At 40.3% G+C, this 16424-nt stretch overlaps 1 protein-coding gene across 4 annotated transcripts in view; it reads right to left on the bottom strand.

Annotated features, from left to right (window-relative positions):
* The window catches only part of ECPAS (Ecm29 proteasome adaptor and scaffold), a 97602-nt gene that overhangs the window by 26758 nt on the left and 54420 nt on the right, over positions 1-16424 (bottom strand). For all 4 annotated transcript variants that reach the window (XR_013541411.1, XM_020791091.3, XM_078384876.1 and 1 more), the window contains 8 exons: positions 12042-12214; positions 10472-10573; positions 8055-8178; positions 6016-6161; positions 5303-5357; positions 3558-3672; positions 2475-2543; positions 1304-1421 (listed from right to left, as the gene is read on the bottom strand). Coding sequence is in view for 3 of the 4 variants with exons in the window: in XM_020791091.3 (XP_020646750.3) it covers positions 1304-1421; positions 2475-2543; positions 3558-3672; positions 5303-5357; positions 6016-6161; positions 8055-8178; positions 10472-10573; positions 12042-12214 (902 nt within the window). In the remaining variant the exon portion in view is untranslated. The remainder of the gene's footprint in view (positions 1-1303; positions 1422-2474; positions 2544-3557; positions 3673-5302; positions 5358-6015; positions 6162-8054; positions 8179-10471; positions 10574-12041; positions 12215-16424) is intronic.

Genomic DNA, 16424 nt, shown 5'->3' with positions numbered 1-16424 from the left:
TTTGTAGGCAACTTTTTAGGCAGTGGAACGATGACGGAAGCCTTGAGACAGACGGGAACTGCGCATAGTGTCAGGGATCTATTAAAAATTACAGTCCATATCCCGGCTAGCTGATCAGCACAGTCTTTTACCACCCGACCAGGAATTAAGTCGGGTCCAGCTGCTTTTCTGGAGTTAACCACTTTCATAGTCTGTCTCACATCCTGCTCATTCACAATGAAGGGGGGACTCTGCTGAGTAAATGATGGCAAACGAACAGTTTCAGTTTGATCGATCTCGAATCGAGCAAAAAAGTTGTTCAACTCCTCAGCCACCTCCACACCTCCGCCTGAGGAAACCTTTTTTGCTTTGTAGTTTGTTAGTTGTTGAACCCCCTGCCAAACTTGCCTCATGTTATTGCTGAGAAAGCAGTCTTCAATTCTCCTCTTGTATTCGGCCTTAGCTTGCTTAATGCCTCTCCTCAAATTCGTTCTTGCTGCACTGTAGTCTAGATCATCCCCAGACTTAAAAGCCTTATTTCTAGCATACAACAGGCGTCTAACCTTCCCGGTCATCCAAGGTTTTTGATTGGGATAAACCCGGATACGTTTATCCACTGTGACCGTGTCAATACAGTGTGCCATATACCCTAACACTGCAGCTGTATGTTCTTCCAGATCAGGATGGTCAAAAATTTCCCAATTTGTTTGTTCAAAACAGTCCTTTAACTGCTCCATTGCTCCCTCTGGCCAGCTTTTCACTGTCTTGACTACTGGCCCTGACTGTTTTCTCAGAGGAATATACTCCGGAGCTAAAAACAGGGACATATGGTCAGACTGGCCCAAGTGTGGCAATTGTAATATCCTGTATCCATTTGCAATATTCGTGTAGACCTTATCTAAGGTGTTCAGCCCCCTAGTAGCACACCTTACATGTTGATGGAATTTGGGGAGGACTGCACGTAGATCTACATGATTGAAGTCTCCTGCAATAATGTATACAGTGATGTAGGCCATAGTGGATTGGGGGATGTGAAACTGGTCCCCTGCTTCCATGAATCTGTCCAGCCCTTTCTAAAACACTTTTTTGAGAGGGCACTTTGTGAAGATTTGGCCATTTTTGTATTTTTAGACAATTTTAGAAGAAACATGTAATGTGTTATTTTGAATAAGTAACAGTGCCACAATTTTAAAAAATAACATTACAAGCTCTGTTCAAATCAATCCAAAACAGAAACCCAAATTTCTTCAATATGAATTTATATGCTCACATTTGTTTTTGTTTTTTACCATGTCATTCACACCAACAGCCAGAAATGTATTACCTTTCGAGAATTCCACATTGCATGATGGTTGGCTAGATTCATGAACTTGTACACCAAATCTGGTTGGTTGAGGTCACTAGCAAGTGAGCAAAGCTCCTGATAAGTAGAAAGACCCTGGCTTGGGAAAATAGAAACAAACAATTAATGCAACTTTTAAGTAAAACCACTTGCAGAAATCATCATCAGATAAACAGTAATTGTGAATGCTGCCAGAATAATACTTCTAAGACAGATTTTAATAAAAGTTGTTGCAATTAGCAACTGTCTTTTTGAAAACCCCAATGGAAAGTCCATGTAAAAATCATGCAAGTAAGCTAAATGCTCCCAGACTGGCACAGTTTCAAATAAAGGAATCTTCTTTCAGCCCACATTTCTCCCTGGCTAACCCTCTAGGAGTCATGACCTTGGTGGGCCAAATCTCAAACAGGCTTTGAGATTTGGCCCACCAAGAACACACATTTTCTCTCTTGCTCACTCTCTTCTACATGCAGCCCTGTCTTCACTGTTGCCTTAACAGTTGCATACATTAGTGGGGGAGAAAACAGTGGGTAAAGAGAAAAGTCTCAGAATGAACTGCTCACAGTGACCATTGATCAAATGGATAATAAAATAAAATAAATTCAAAGGCCTGTAAAAAGGGGGGTGGGGACGAATAAGTTTTAAATCAGGGACATTGACAAAGCATTGAGGGGAATATGCTTGCTTGCATCTTTTTTATGGCTTTTTATTTATTTATTTATTTATTTATTTATTTATTCATTCATTCATTCATTCATTCATTCATTCATTCATTCATTCATTCATTTTTGAGCTTATGGATCAAAACCTATGTGTTCCTAGGTGGTGTATTTGTTTAGGGTTGCCTCTAACAAAGATGACAGGCAGGATGGCCAAAACCAATCCCTAAACAATAAAACATGCTGTTGCAACTAAAAATTTAACCAGTGTTAAACCTGGCAGGTATTAGACGTAATATTTATCACAAAGGATTTTAGAATTTAACAAACGGCAGTTAATACAAATTTACTGTGAGTAACCTTGCAGCAGGTTTTGGGAGGGGCCTTACCAAGGAGACCTATTGTAAATTCTTCACTTCTGATGTAGCAAAAAGTAAAACTTCAGGAAGGATGTATCTAATGTAAATACTGTACTACTTAGCACTGTGACATACCCATCTGGAGTCTTGCCAAGACCTGACCCTTGGAACATCACTGTCTCTCCAGTTACTTCATGCTTGACTCTGGGAAAGAAAGTATGTCTTTATAAGCAGAATGGGACAGAGAGTGACTAAACACATGATTGTCAGGAAATAGACATTATCAGCTCTGCCCATACAAAATGATATATCTATTCACATCCTGCAAAAGCAAATGTATACAAAGACTCCATCCAAATGAGCCCTGAAAAGACCATGTTTAATGAGCCTATAACTATGGGTACTTATCAAGTTAGAAACACTTCTTTACATTATCTCCATCTGGATGGAGAAACTGCTTCACAAACAGGTTTTGCGAGTGTAGATCCTGTCTTTTCATCTAAAAGTTGTGGTATGTACAAAATACTTTAGCAAGTGCTAAAATTCCATTGGTCAGTTGTTTCAGAGATGAATCAGAGAAATGATCTAGCCTTCCTTCAAATGTTAATCAACAGTATCTTAACTATTTTAGAAGATATTTTAATTTGTATAGAAGAAATAGACTCATTCAGATAATCCTACCACTACACGGCTGAAAGGACCACTTCATCCATTCAGTTCTATCACCTAGATCAGGAAAGACAACCTCCAGATATTTTGGCTGACTAGTCCTGTAATATCTGTCCACTGGCCATGTTGGTTGGGGCTTAAGTAAACTACAGTACAAAATATCAGGAAGACACCATGTTGCACACTCCTGCCTTGAATTTTTCTTACCCAAACATACTTAGGAGTAGACTGCAAGATACCTTTGAGAAGAACATAACCTAAATTATATAGCTTGTCACAAGCATAAGCCAGTGAGTCAATGAACAGGAAACAGATCTAGGAAATTTATGTGAAATATCTCACACTGTATGGTCTTACATTGTTTTTCCTTTTAGCAACAATCCTATGATACCACAGAAGTGGGCTTTTCAAGCTTCTCTTCCAAAACATCACACTAATTTATCTGCATTTGAAACATTTATTTTCAAAGGACTATACATTAAACTCTTTACAAACTGCCCTTCTTTTCTTCATTCTTATATCCTTATAAATAAGGACTAGACAAAATACCTTTTCCCAGTCATAAGAGTTCCAACAAGAGTTGTAACCAGTTCTTGTTGATCTTGTTCATTCCCAAGTTCATACACTAAACCAAGTCCCTTTGAAGCAACATCTTGACTGAGTTCTACAAGAAAAAGAAGTTCACAAGAGAGGATCACACTAACAACTCTCAATATTGACAGATTCTGCAACTTGCTAATAGAAAACCTATCAGGGCTACAATAATTTTACACAATAAAATTAAATTATAAATAATTAAAATTATACAATAAAATTATGTTTAACACATTAAAAAGTAGACAATGTTTAAAAACAAGGGAAGAGGTAGAAACAATGTTGTAACCCTTCTCATAATATTATATAGTATATCTGGCTAAGCATTCATTTCTGAAATAGTGAGTAGAATACAACCAGAGAAAATGCTTAAGATGTTGTCATTCAAAGTTATGCCTTGTGAAAGGAAAGAATACACATAGCCTGCTCTAATGATCTTAAGGTACAAACAACTAGTTACAAACAGCTTACATGAAAACTGTGACTCAGCCATATAGACTATCAAATCTTTACAACTCATCTCCTTGAAGTACATAATTTGCAGCAAGTACAAAATAGATCAGGAGTAGAGATGGGCGTATTCGTATACGAATACCCCCCCACAGGTGGACATAACGAGGGTCCAACACCCCTGGGGCCGGACTGTCCACTCATCGTCTGCTGCCGCCGCCAGCTCCACGCTTCCTTCCTATTGCTCCAGAGGTCATGGTCAATTAGCCACTCCTGGCAGGAGTTGGGAGGACGAGCCTCTCTGCCAGGATGAAGTGTGGCCAGCGGACCGGGTGCTCCAGAATGACAGGGAGCGCAGAGCCCATGGCAGCAGCGGACGGTGAATGGACGGTCTGGCCCCAGGGGGCCAGTCCCTTGTTGTGTCCACCTGTGGGGAGGCATTTGTATTCATATAAGAATAGCCTCATCTCTAATCAGGAGGTATATTCCGCTGGACCAACTGTTCTTAGTGAAAAGACATTCAAGTTATTAAATTACAAATAATTCTTCATCAAACAGACCTGAAGGGCATTAGTGGTATATTAAGACCACTAAACATTCCACTGGTTGAATATACCCTTAAATTACCAAAAAAGCAATTTTAGAAATAACAACATTTAGGTTGATGGCAGGCAACCTCCAGAGATCCAGGGACTGCAAGCCACAACTTCTGCTCCAAAGTTTCTTACAAAAATGCCCTTTTTAATACTGAAAAAAAGAGATATTTTAATTTTGAAAAATGGTGCTGTGGATGGTTGAGGGCCGTTGGGAAGCCCCCAAATATGGCAAAATAATCCTTCACCTCTCCTAGAGGAGAAAAGAGAACTTTTCAAGGGGGAGAGAACATGGGGGCTGCATCTGGACCCCTGGGTGACCACACATGCTCACAAGCTGTATGTTGCATACCCCTACTTTAAGTAATAAGGCCAATAACTGCATTCAAAGCCAGCTCTTTCTCTCAATTACAGTGCCTAATAATGGCTTCAGTTTCAGATAAGGAAATGTATATGGTGAGCACTCCAACGATGGAGGCATTTAAGAGCAAGTTAGATAGACATCTGTCAGATATACTTTTGACCTGGATTCCTACATTGAGCAGGAGGAGGTTCATTCAGCTCCTATAGCCTTATAAATCTTTACCAACATCATCATTCTATGATTGTGTGATTTTTAACCAAGAGGCAAAATTGTGTAACAACAATTCTACTTACCATCACTTTCAGACAGAATAGATACAAATGCAGTTTGAATTTCTTTAAGATGAGACTAAACAGGAAGGAGAAAACAGGACTATTAACTTACAGTTTTAGATTAATGACAGTATAAGACAGAAACCCACTCCTTTGACCCCACAGTTCTCTCCCTCCCTCCCTCCATCCTCCTTGACATCTCCCCCAAAACTGCTTCCCTACTTCCATTTTTTCTCATCCACATTTCTCTTTTGGCTAGTAGCCAAGATCAGAACAATGACATGCTGACATCTTACATCCTATGAATGTTGCTGGATAGAACTGGGTCACAGAAACATATAGGAAATAAATAAGACAGATATCTGGATGCCAGCACTTCACTTTGAAAGACTCCTGGCCACACAATGGTTTTTAAATCAAACTTTAACTATCTTTTTTTTAAAGAAACAAACAATTTTATTTTAAAAATTATCATATGAGCACTTAATGGGTGCAGAGAAGTGTCTATGGGCACTACACTGCCTACCGCTGCTTGAACGAAGAGTTATAAAGCTAAAACACTCTTCTACATTTTACTTTCTTCTGCCCAGGTAGACAATGCACTTCAAGAACAAATAAAAAAAACAGAATTCCGAGACAAATGCAAAAGACAAGGAGACAGCATAAAGACTGCATGGTTGGGGCACAGAAGAGGAACAGAACAAAAAAAGAGGGGGAAAATGCTTAGATCTTACCTTAATTTCTTTATGACTGCTTAACTTCTTCACCAGAGACAAAAGCCAGATACAGGATGCTTGCCTTATGTGAGGATTGGGGCTCACAATGTGTTTATTCAAAATAACATCCAAAACCCAGGGAACCACATCATTAACTTTCACATCTATTGCAATTAAATGAACAGAGAAAAGCATGTGAGACTCTTACAAAAAGGAATTTTAAAAACACTAATTGCCTTCCAGTTAAATATTCAGCATTCTAGTCCTTATAGGAATTTCTCCAAGTTCCAGTGTCTTCAGACAAGTTTGCAACTATGAAACACTACAGTGCTTTTCAGGCATCGTGTTGAGATCAAAATTAGGACTGTGATGAGATAATGCTTGACATTTCAATCCCCACCACCACACTTTTAAGTGATCCTGTCCAATTTCCTAAAGCAATTCCTAAAGCATGGTTGTTGTGGGTTTTTCGGTCTCTTGGGCCATGTTCTGAAGGTTGTTTTTCCTAACGTTTCCCCAGTCTGTGTTGTCCTCTGAAGATGCCGGCCACAGAGACAACAACCTTCAGAACATGGCCAAAGAGCCCAAAAAACCCACAACAACTATTAGATCCCGGCTGTGAAAGCCTTCACGAATACAAATTCCCAAACCAATTCAATTTCCTAAAGCAATTCAATATTGCCTCTCTTGGATATTGTGACATGCCCACAAGCCTGACAGTGAAAGCGAGAGGGTTTTCTCCACAGTATTCAATGTTTAGTAGTCATGAGGAAACTTGTGAGGGAACATGAAGAAAACAAGGAGATGGCCATTCTAAGGCTTGCATCCCTTGTTCAGGTGATGGCTGAATATGGTACATGGTACAAGCTCTAATGTATGTTATCAGCAGCAGGGTTTCATGTATGTACAACTCCAATGGTTCTATAAAAATTTATTTTGTTGGCAGCCCTTTTATTATAGGAGTTTCTTAACTTTGCTTTAATTTTTTTTAATCTACTCTGAAAGGTTGCTGTTATCTTGAATTGGTATATAAATATTTGAAATAAATGATTAGCCACACATGGAATGGGGACTGCAATTTTATGTACACACACGGATACTTCTGCATCTTGTCTCTCAAACACAGGAGTAGCAGAATCAGATTGTGCCTAGTTTTGCATCTTAAGCTTACTATTTGGCTGAAAGATTACTTTGAAAAGAAAAAAAAATAGATTCACTTCTTACAAGTTCAAAACTAAATTTAAGTTTATGATGAAGCAGGATATCTCAAGAGGTTCAGGGGCTGTGTGTGAGAGTGAGTGAGTGTGCACGCACACACACAGATCTGCTCCGATTCCTGCCTCCAAAACATTTTCTTACAAAAAGTTTTTTTAACTGAAAACCTCTTGTGCCCTCTAGTACAATTTCTCAATTTTTAAAAATTCTGGAGGGATAAGGGACCACATGGATCCTTGGAGATCCTCAAATATGCTCAAACTGTTTCATGTGCCCGCCCCCAAGGCTACAGGTGTACGTTTTGACCTAATTTCCCCAAAAGCAATTATTTTAGATTTTTGCAGGGATGATGGGGAGTGATGGTGCTGGGCATGAATTTGAGGCTCCAGGGCAGCATATTGCCCACAGGCTGTCTCCTTGCGGTTTAAGGCAATGTTGCATGAAGTTCACCTCTTGAGCGTTTGAAAGAAACCCACAATACAGGCCTAAGATAAGGACCTAGTACAAACTGGGCATCTGGTTATAATCATATTCAGTTGCTTCCCTCTCATCAGTCATGAACTAAAGTTACTGGTCACAACATAATACAGTAGAAGAAAACATCTTCAATGCAGCTTAACTGCAGCAGATGAGCATGAAACAAATGAAGGTAAATGAAGGAACTGCTTAGATGGTTTCTATTTCCTATCATCTCCCCCACAATTAGTTCTCCCACTAGATACTGATCTGGCACTCAGGAAAACACTATAAGGCACCGTGTATGCAATTGTTTACACGGATGTGGCAATATGTATACAACTTTTTAAACTATTCTTTCTGATGTTCCTCATAACCAAACATACCTACAGAAGGAGTATATTCTTCTTCAGCCACCACCCATGCATCACGGGCAGCTACAGAGCTGGTTCCTACAGCAGCACTGGTAATGGCTTCACCAACAGTAAACTGTAGTTCAATTTGCTTAGCCTATGAGACAAACATGAAGAAAGCACAGCATATCACTCTTATAAGCCAAATAGCAAGATACTATTTATTGTTATTATATAAAATAAAAATAAATGTATTATTCTCCATTACACTCATTGGTTGAGATTTTCAAAGTGATTTTGAAAAAAAAAGTGATTTTGAAGGTTTAGTCACCTCACCCCTGCACCTTAATCATTGGTGTTTGGATGCTGACTTTCCCCAACCCAATGAAAGTTATTTGGAAAAATATCCTGCAACCACAGACTTTTCCATGCAGCTTTGTGAAGCAACAGCCCACTACCAAGAGGCTTAATTCATGCTAAGACAATCCCAAGACAAATCAACTGGGAAAGCTCATTACTGGCTCTGGTGGAAATTGAGAAATACCAAGTGGAAACAAAATATCTGCTGCAAAAGGAAGGATATTTATCTCTGGATCAAACCTCAGCCAGCTAACCTAAAAAGCCCACGGCTACCTTTGGCACAGTAACTGGTTCATGAGAGGACTAAGCAGGCCAATATGCTACTTCCTGCCCTTGCCAAGACCTATGAAAGGAGGAGGGAGTTTTCTCCTCAGGAAGGTTCTACTTCATAATTCCATGACACTTCATCTCCTGTGCCTCTTTGTCCAGAAATGCAGCAGGCTGCAGGGATACAGCAATCTGCATCACGTCCAAAACCTGCCTGAGTCACGTGCTATGTGTGGAAGGAGGGGCAGATCCTCCTCTATACCAGGGCTTGGAAAAGCTAGCTTTTTGGACCTCAACTCTGTAGGCAGGGTAGATTTAATTCATATCAAGTTGATTTAAATTATGATTTAAATAATAAAATTTTAAAATGATTTTTAAAAATTTAAGTCATAGTTTAAATCAATTTGATTTTTAAAAAATCATTAATTTTTTAATCCATTCTGTCTGCAACTCTTCTGTACCCAGTTAAGAAATGCAGCAAGCTAGAAGAGGAGGCACAGAGCACTCTATGCCGACAGCCTGCCCATTCAATTTTCATGCCTATGGTGGTCAAGTGAGTAGTTAAAAAGACATCAGTGTGCCAATAAGCTGCCTTAGGGCAGAGAATAAATTAATATTAAAAAGGAACAATTTACTGAGCCTTATTAAAACAAAGGTTAAATAAAGTTCACTGGGCAATGCAATAAATGCAACTTTATCCTTTTTAGTAGACCAAGAAAAATATAATGGGAATAGTATCATAAATATAGCAAAATAACCAGGATCACATGTGGGATTGCATGCTCTATTCCCTTCCCCTCTCCTGCTGCTGGTGTTATATCTACCTGCTGTCCTTCAACTGCAGTTCACAAACAGCAATATTACTAATCAGAGCTGAGGCTAACCAAGGTTTTCAACCTGCTTAAAATCCTGTTGGTCTTAGTGGCTTTTAATGTTGGGGCCAAAGAAAGAATGCACTGCAGGTGGTGGACATTTACATCGGAAAAGTAAAGCAATGCACCATGCTGTGATTCTATGTGTCTATGAGTCTTCCAACCTCTGAACTGAAGAATTCCACCCCTCTTATGGCAATATTGTTTTCTGAATACTGATTACACATTTAAGTTGACCCTTGACAATCCCTCCGTATTTTATTTATTTATTTATTTATTTATTTATTTATTTATTTATTTATTTGATTTGATTTGATTTGATTTGATTTGATTTGATTTGATTTATATCCTGCCCATCTGGTCTGGTCGACCACTCTGGGCGGCTTACAATAAAATATACAATAAACCATAGAATATACAAAAAAAAAAAAAAATACAAGAATAATGTTGTGCTGCAGCCAGTGAACTAGTCTGCACAATTACAAATAACTGTGATGTTACATGTAACTTTTTTTAATAATATAACATGCACTTCAAGGAACAAAAAAATAAAAAGCAACAAGCTTTAAAGCTACACATCATAAAACAAACCAAGTTAGCATGCAACCCAATACAATAAAAAGCAAAAGTATTCTAGGAAAGATTTAACTGGCAGAAAGAAAGCAAAGTTCTGGTTTTCCCTGTAACCAAGGACTGCTATCCTAAAACACACTTACATAGTGAGGCCACTGTCCTGAACATGCATCAGACAGTAAAACTTAAATTTGTTAAAAAAAACAAATAAAACAAAGAACATCTGTAACATACAGGATATAAACATAAAGGCAAGGATACTGCTCTAATGTATCTTAAAAGTAGTGAAACAAAGTATATAAAATCTTTTAAATCGTGCCTCTTGGTAAGTGGGTCAAAGTCATCTTTCATTTTGGAAGAAGAGTATCAGAGCTTTACCTCCACAGAATCCATTAAGCCTTGTAAGAGTAGCTTCTGATGGGGAAAGTCTCCATCCCCCACAGGGAAGTAACCTAGGGTTTGTATAGCTCGCTCTTTCATCTATAAGAAAGAAAAAAGAATTTGTTTTAAATGCCTGCCATTTTTAGGTGTGAAAAAAAATCTTCTAATCTCAGAAGCTAATCATATTTATAGAACTAGATGAAAAACCAATTTCACTTAAAGCTTGACATCTACATGATGCTTTCAATCTCTTCCTCATGCACACATTTCAACTCTTACATGCAAATGTCCCATCTTTCATTTTTTCCCTAGAATAAATCACAGTACAGTGAAGTATCTACATTTAGGTCAACCCCATTCATGCTGTACAGCACCTGCAGTAATGTGCTCCTGCACTTCTAAGTACACACATTAGCCACTGTTTAAAACGAACATAGTTCATGCTAATATTCATGCAGATGCAGCTCTATACTATGGTTGACCTGAGGAAAGGAAAAGCATGCACACACAAGAGCTATATGGAAGAAGCAGTCTGATCTCCTACTGATATGTAAGAGATCCAGAACATTATATCTGCACTAGACCTAAAATCATGTAACATTCATTCACTGAGGAAAAGATCACAACACAAAAGCATGTCACATTGTATTACATTATATATAAAGTACTGGAACATGGTGAAATATTCTAAGTTTAAATGTAATTTTAAAAAAATTATACTACTTCTTGTTGGTGAGCCTATGGGCTGAGCTGCCCTTCATTTTCTTAGAACCACAGAACTGGAAGGGACCCTTATGGTTCACCGAGTCCAGCCCAGCAAGGAGGAAGAGTGGGGAATTTAACTCTCAAACTCAGGCTCCACAGTCAGATACCTAAACCACTTGCTATCCAGCAGTTCATGTCTAGCACTTTTTAAAAACAAAGTCCTATACAAAATTATTTACATAGTACTATCACTGTATCTGGCATTACATGGAATAACATAGGCAAAACACAGATTCTTGTCAGACTCTACAATCTAAGATTGCCTGCAATCTACATTGTAAGAGTACTATATGGGAAACAACAAAGAAAAACAGAGGAAAACTGCAAATTATGAGCAAGAGTCGTTAAATACATGTAGGGAATGACGATAACTTCATTTGGGAATAAGGAATAAGAGGTAAACAATATGAGAGAAAGTGGGATCTATAATATAACTATACTATCACTATTCTGTGATAGTAATTAGATAAAACCCCTTCCATTGATCTGATTCAAGCAGATTTCCTTAACTAGATGATACAGTTCATGAGAGCAAATTTCCAACTGCATTAAGTACATAAAAATCAGTAGATGCATGTGTGCTATAGACCTGCAAGAGTTCCAGGCAGTCAAGCCTGCCATTAGTCAGTACTCAGTTGATTTTATCTAATTAAGAATGGATGTAAGACTCTCTTTTTTTTACAATCAATTTTATAAGTTTCCCTACTTTCGCTTTAGGAAGTCCCTTTATCTGCCTTGCACATATCAAATAGATATGTACATGCATAAAGAAATAAAGCATAATGGCTTGGCAAAAAATTACCTTATTTGTTTCCTTGCCAGAAGGAATTCGGGCGAGTAAGCTTTCAACAAGATGGAGCTTGGTAAATCCAGTGCCTTCATTGGGGATAGGCAGAGGGGCGTTCCTGCCTATTTCCCCGAGTGCTGTACATGCAGCCACTGCCAAAAGTGGTGAGGTACTATCCAAGAAAGAACCTGGTAAATACAAACAGGATAATGTTTTCCCCTTCTTAAAAGCCAAAAGAAGTTGCAGCAACCTTCTTTCTGATGGGGTGGAAGAGAACAAACCCAGAGACTGGATTCCTCCTCTACACCACCCAAAGACTCCCTTGTCCCTCTGTAGTCCTCAGAACGATCACCTCCACTGTTTGTGAAGGTTTCCCTTGAGCAGATTTCATGGGGGCACTGAAGACTAGAGTGGGAAAGGGAAGCTGGCAAGACTGCCTCCCCACTTCCAGGTTCCCTCTACTCCATCAGACGCTTCCGCTCACAGAAGGTTTACACTGTATCCAACTTCATAATTCAAAATTTTGAAAGTATGATGATGTATGTAATCATTATACCTTTCTACATTAGATACTATCAGGAATGAAATGACAGGTGACCCACCTGTAATTGTAGTTCTTTGAGTGGACCTCTGTGATTCACACCCTGGGTGATTCACGTCTGTGCAAAGCCTCATCGGAAGATTCTAGAGCTTCTGCGGTAGTAATGAACACATCAGAATATGCCCCTCCCTACCTGTATAAGTACCTTGGCGCCAAGCATCCCCTTTCAGTTGTGTCAACCGGTGCTCAAGAGTAAGCAAACAATGGCATGAAGAGGGGAGGATGGGTGGGATATGTAAATCACAGAGGACCACTCAAAGAACTACAATTACAGGTGGGTTACCTGTTGCTCTTCTTTGTGGCCTCTGTGAATCACACCCTGGGTGACTAATAAGCTGTCTTACTCGGAGGCAGGGTGTCGCACCAAGGCAGGGGTTAGAACAGCATGTCCAAAGTCTGCATCAGACTTTTGCCAGAGGCCGAGTCTATAATGACGGATAAACATGGACGGCTGTGGCCAAATGACAGAGGTGCAGATGTCCGGAAGAGGTACGCCATGCAGAAAGGCTGTAGATAAGGGTAGTCATAGCGTAAAGCTGCCAATTCACTAGCTTGTCGAGCTGAGGTGATGGCTATGAGAAAAGCTGTTTTAAAAGTGAGGAGTCTTAAGTCATTTGTAACTAATGGCTCAAAAGGAGCTTTGGTAAGCTGTTTCAAAACAAGAGTTAGTGACCATTGTGGAGAGGGAGGTCAAGTATTAGGGTAGATATGACAGAGACCTTTCAGAAAACATTTTGTTGTTGGATGTTTAAAGATGTTTGCTGCTGGAGAATCTGGAGGTTGGTATGATATTATTGCTGAAAGTTAGACTCTCAAGGATGAGATGGAGAGGCCCTTGGATTTGAGATATAGGAGGAAGCAGAGAACAGTAGAAAGTGCTGGATTGATGGAGGAGGATGAGGAAGATTTGGTAAAGGATTGAAATTTCTTCCATTTGTACAGGTAGGCTTTCCTTATGGATGGCTTTTGGCATGATGAAGAACCTTCATTAAGGAGGGAGAATCCTCCATGCTGCCAGAGGCAGAATAGGTAAGTCCGGGTGTAGGATTTGGGAGTTGTTCTGTGTGAGAAGGTGCGGCAGGCAGGGGAGATGTTGGATGTCTGATGAGGGACTGTGGAGAACTGGGAACTAAGTCTGTCTTGGCCACCAAGGGGCTATAACAATGTAATTGGTTTTGTTTTGTTGTAGACAGATGACAACTTTCTGGAGGAGAGTGGAACAGCGAGAAAAGGTAGGTAAGAGTCTTGGGCCAATGGCCAACAAATACGTCTCCCTGGGAATGTTTTCCTATTCCTGCTCGAGAGCAATACAGCTGGCATTTCCGATTCGCTTGGGAGGCAAAGAGATCGAGAGTTGGTGTGCCCCATTTCCAGCATAGATGGCAGAATATTGGTTGATCTAGTTCCCACTCATGAGCTTGGGTATCTGTACGGCTGAGCGAGTCTGCTAGGTCATTGTCCTGACCAGCGATGTGTAAGGCTGTGAAACAGATGTGATGCTGCAGACACCACTCCCAAAGGTCGACCGCTAGGTCGAGGAGACCTGGGGAGTGGGTGCTGCTTTGTTTTAGGATGTAGTACATCGCTGTGGCGTTGTTGGTGGCGGTCTGTACTATTTTTCCTACAATACAGTTTCTGAAAGCCTTGCAGGCCTTTATGAGAGCTAGTGGCTCGAACTCGTTTATGTGGAGCAGTTTTTCTCTGTGAGACCATTTGATGTGGACTGTGAGGGATTTGCAATGACCCCCCAGCTGGTGTGACTGGCGTCGGTAGTGTGCAAGGTTGTTGGAACAGTTGCCCGATAGAAAGGCTGGTATGGGAATGCCACCACTGAAGTTGAGAAGTCAATTCTGGAGTGACTCTTAGGAGAGTGTGAGGACAGTCTGTTAGTGGATCGAATAGGGCCAGAAACTAGGATTGGAGAGATCTCATTTCGAGACGCACATGCTGTACAACTGATGTCATAGACGCCATGGTGCCATTAAGGCAGGTATCAAGGCATGCAGACTGAAGCCACAAAGTAAGGTAAAGAGATTTTTTCTCTTTTCTGCAGGGAGGAACACGTGAGCTCATGAGGAGTCTATGAGTGCACCTATGTAATGTATAGTCCTTGTAGGATTTAATGTTGATTTTTGTTTGTTGAGTTAGACTGAGATTGCGAAGAAGGGTGAGGGTGAAACGGGTGTCTTGTCGAGCTTTGCGACGGGAGTGTACTACAAGGAGCCAGTCGTCAATATATGGAAAGATGAGAATGTTTTCAAGTCTGAAGTAGGCGGCTACCAGCGCCATGCACTTGGTGAACACGTTTGGAGCTGTTGCAAGGCCAAATGGGAGTCTTCTGAATTGGTATGCTGGTGGCCCAAGTTGGAAACGAAGGAATTTTCTTTGTGCAGGATGTATTGCAATATGAAAGTAAGCATCTCTTAAGTCTATGACGGTGAACCAATAAACATGGGTAATTTTGCAGTAACGATGTAGTTGTTTAATAATCTTAAATCTAGAATAAGGCGAAGACCCCTGTCTTTCTTGGGGATGGTGAAATAGTGAGAAAAAAAACCTGTTGTTGTTTTGATAGACGGATTATATGGCATCTTTGAGAAGTAAATTCGTTATTTCTTCTTGCAGGGATTGTGACGGAGGAGTAACGACGTGTGTTGTCGGAAGAAGTTCGAAAAACTGGATGCGGTAGCCGTTTTTTATGATGGAGAGCACCCAGGAATCTGTGGTGATGGATTCCGATGCAGTAAGTGTTTCCAGAGGGCAGGGTTGGTGGGGTGGGTGGCAATCTCAGTCAGAGGAACGTCAAACATGGTGTCTGGGTTTCTGGTCATTCCGCCTAGGCCCTAGTGGCAGGCTGTTGGCGGGTTTTGGCTCTTTGGTTTTTGATATATGGATTGTAAAAGGTTTGTCATGGAGGGTCTCGTTGGAACCTCTGCTACGAATTATAGGGTCATTTCCATTGATTTTGCTGAGGATGTTGCTGGTAGAAAGGGTAAACTCCCCAACATCTGGCTGCTGAATGTTTCTTTTCTACATTCTCTAGTATATCATCAGTTTCATAATAAAAAAAACCTGCTCCATCGAAGGGGAGGTCTTTGATACATGCCCGAGCATCTTCAGCTAAGTCGGCTGTTCTGGGCCAGGAAAATGCCGTAGGATTACTGAAGTAGCCATGGACTTGGCTGTAGCGTCTATGGTGTGGTGGGCGGAAAGCATCTTTGGTTTAGCAACGAAGAGACCTTCTTGTTGGAAGGTTTGTGCTAGTATCTTTTTATCCTCTGGCAGGGATTCTATAAAGGTGACATGTTTTCCCAGAGGAAGCATTGGTAAGCTCCCATGGCTCCTTGATAATTAGCGACTCGCATGGTGAAGGCTGCGGAAGAGTAAAGCCATCTACCCATGCAGCCTATTCGTCTGCTGTCTTTATTTGGTGATATGAGAGATTGTCGGTGTCGACAATCTCGATTGAGAGGCTTCAACAAATACAGAATTTGGAGCTGGTTGTTTTCGGAGGAAAATAGCTTCTGTTCATGGATTCTATAGAGATTATCGATCCGTTTAGACATGGTATGGGAGGAAGCTGGTTTTGTCTAAGATCTCTGTGCAGTACTAAGGAGAGATGGCAACATCGATGTGTGTACCAGAGCGGTTGTATTTTTAGACATCGGATCATACAGATGATCGGCTGGTTCTGTCGATGGTCGGTGGATTTGCAGATCAAGGGATTTAGCCATGCAAATCATAAGTTGGGCATAGGTCTGGAAATCCTCTACTGGCGACAGCAGGTTGGTATTGAC

This window comes from Pogona vitticeps, chromosome 2 (assembly GCF_051106095.1).
Source record: "Pogona vitticeps strain Pit_001003342236 chromosome 2, PviZW2.1, whole genome shotgun sequence".
Taxonomy (NCBI): Eukaryota; Metazoa; Chordata; class Lepidosauria; order Squamata; family Agamidae; genus Pogona; species Pogona vitticeps.
This window is presented reverse-complemented; position numbering and strand designations above follow the sequence as displayed.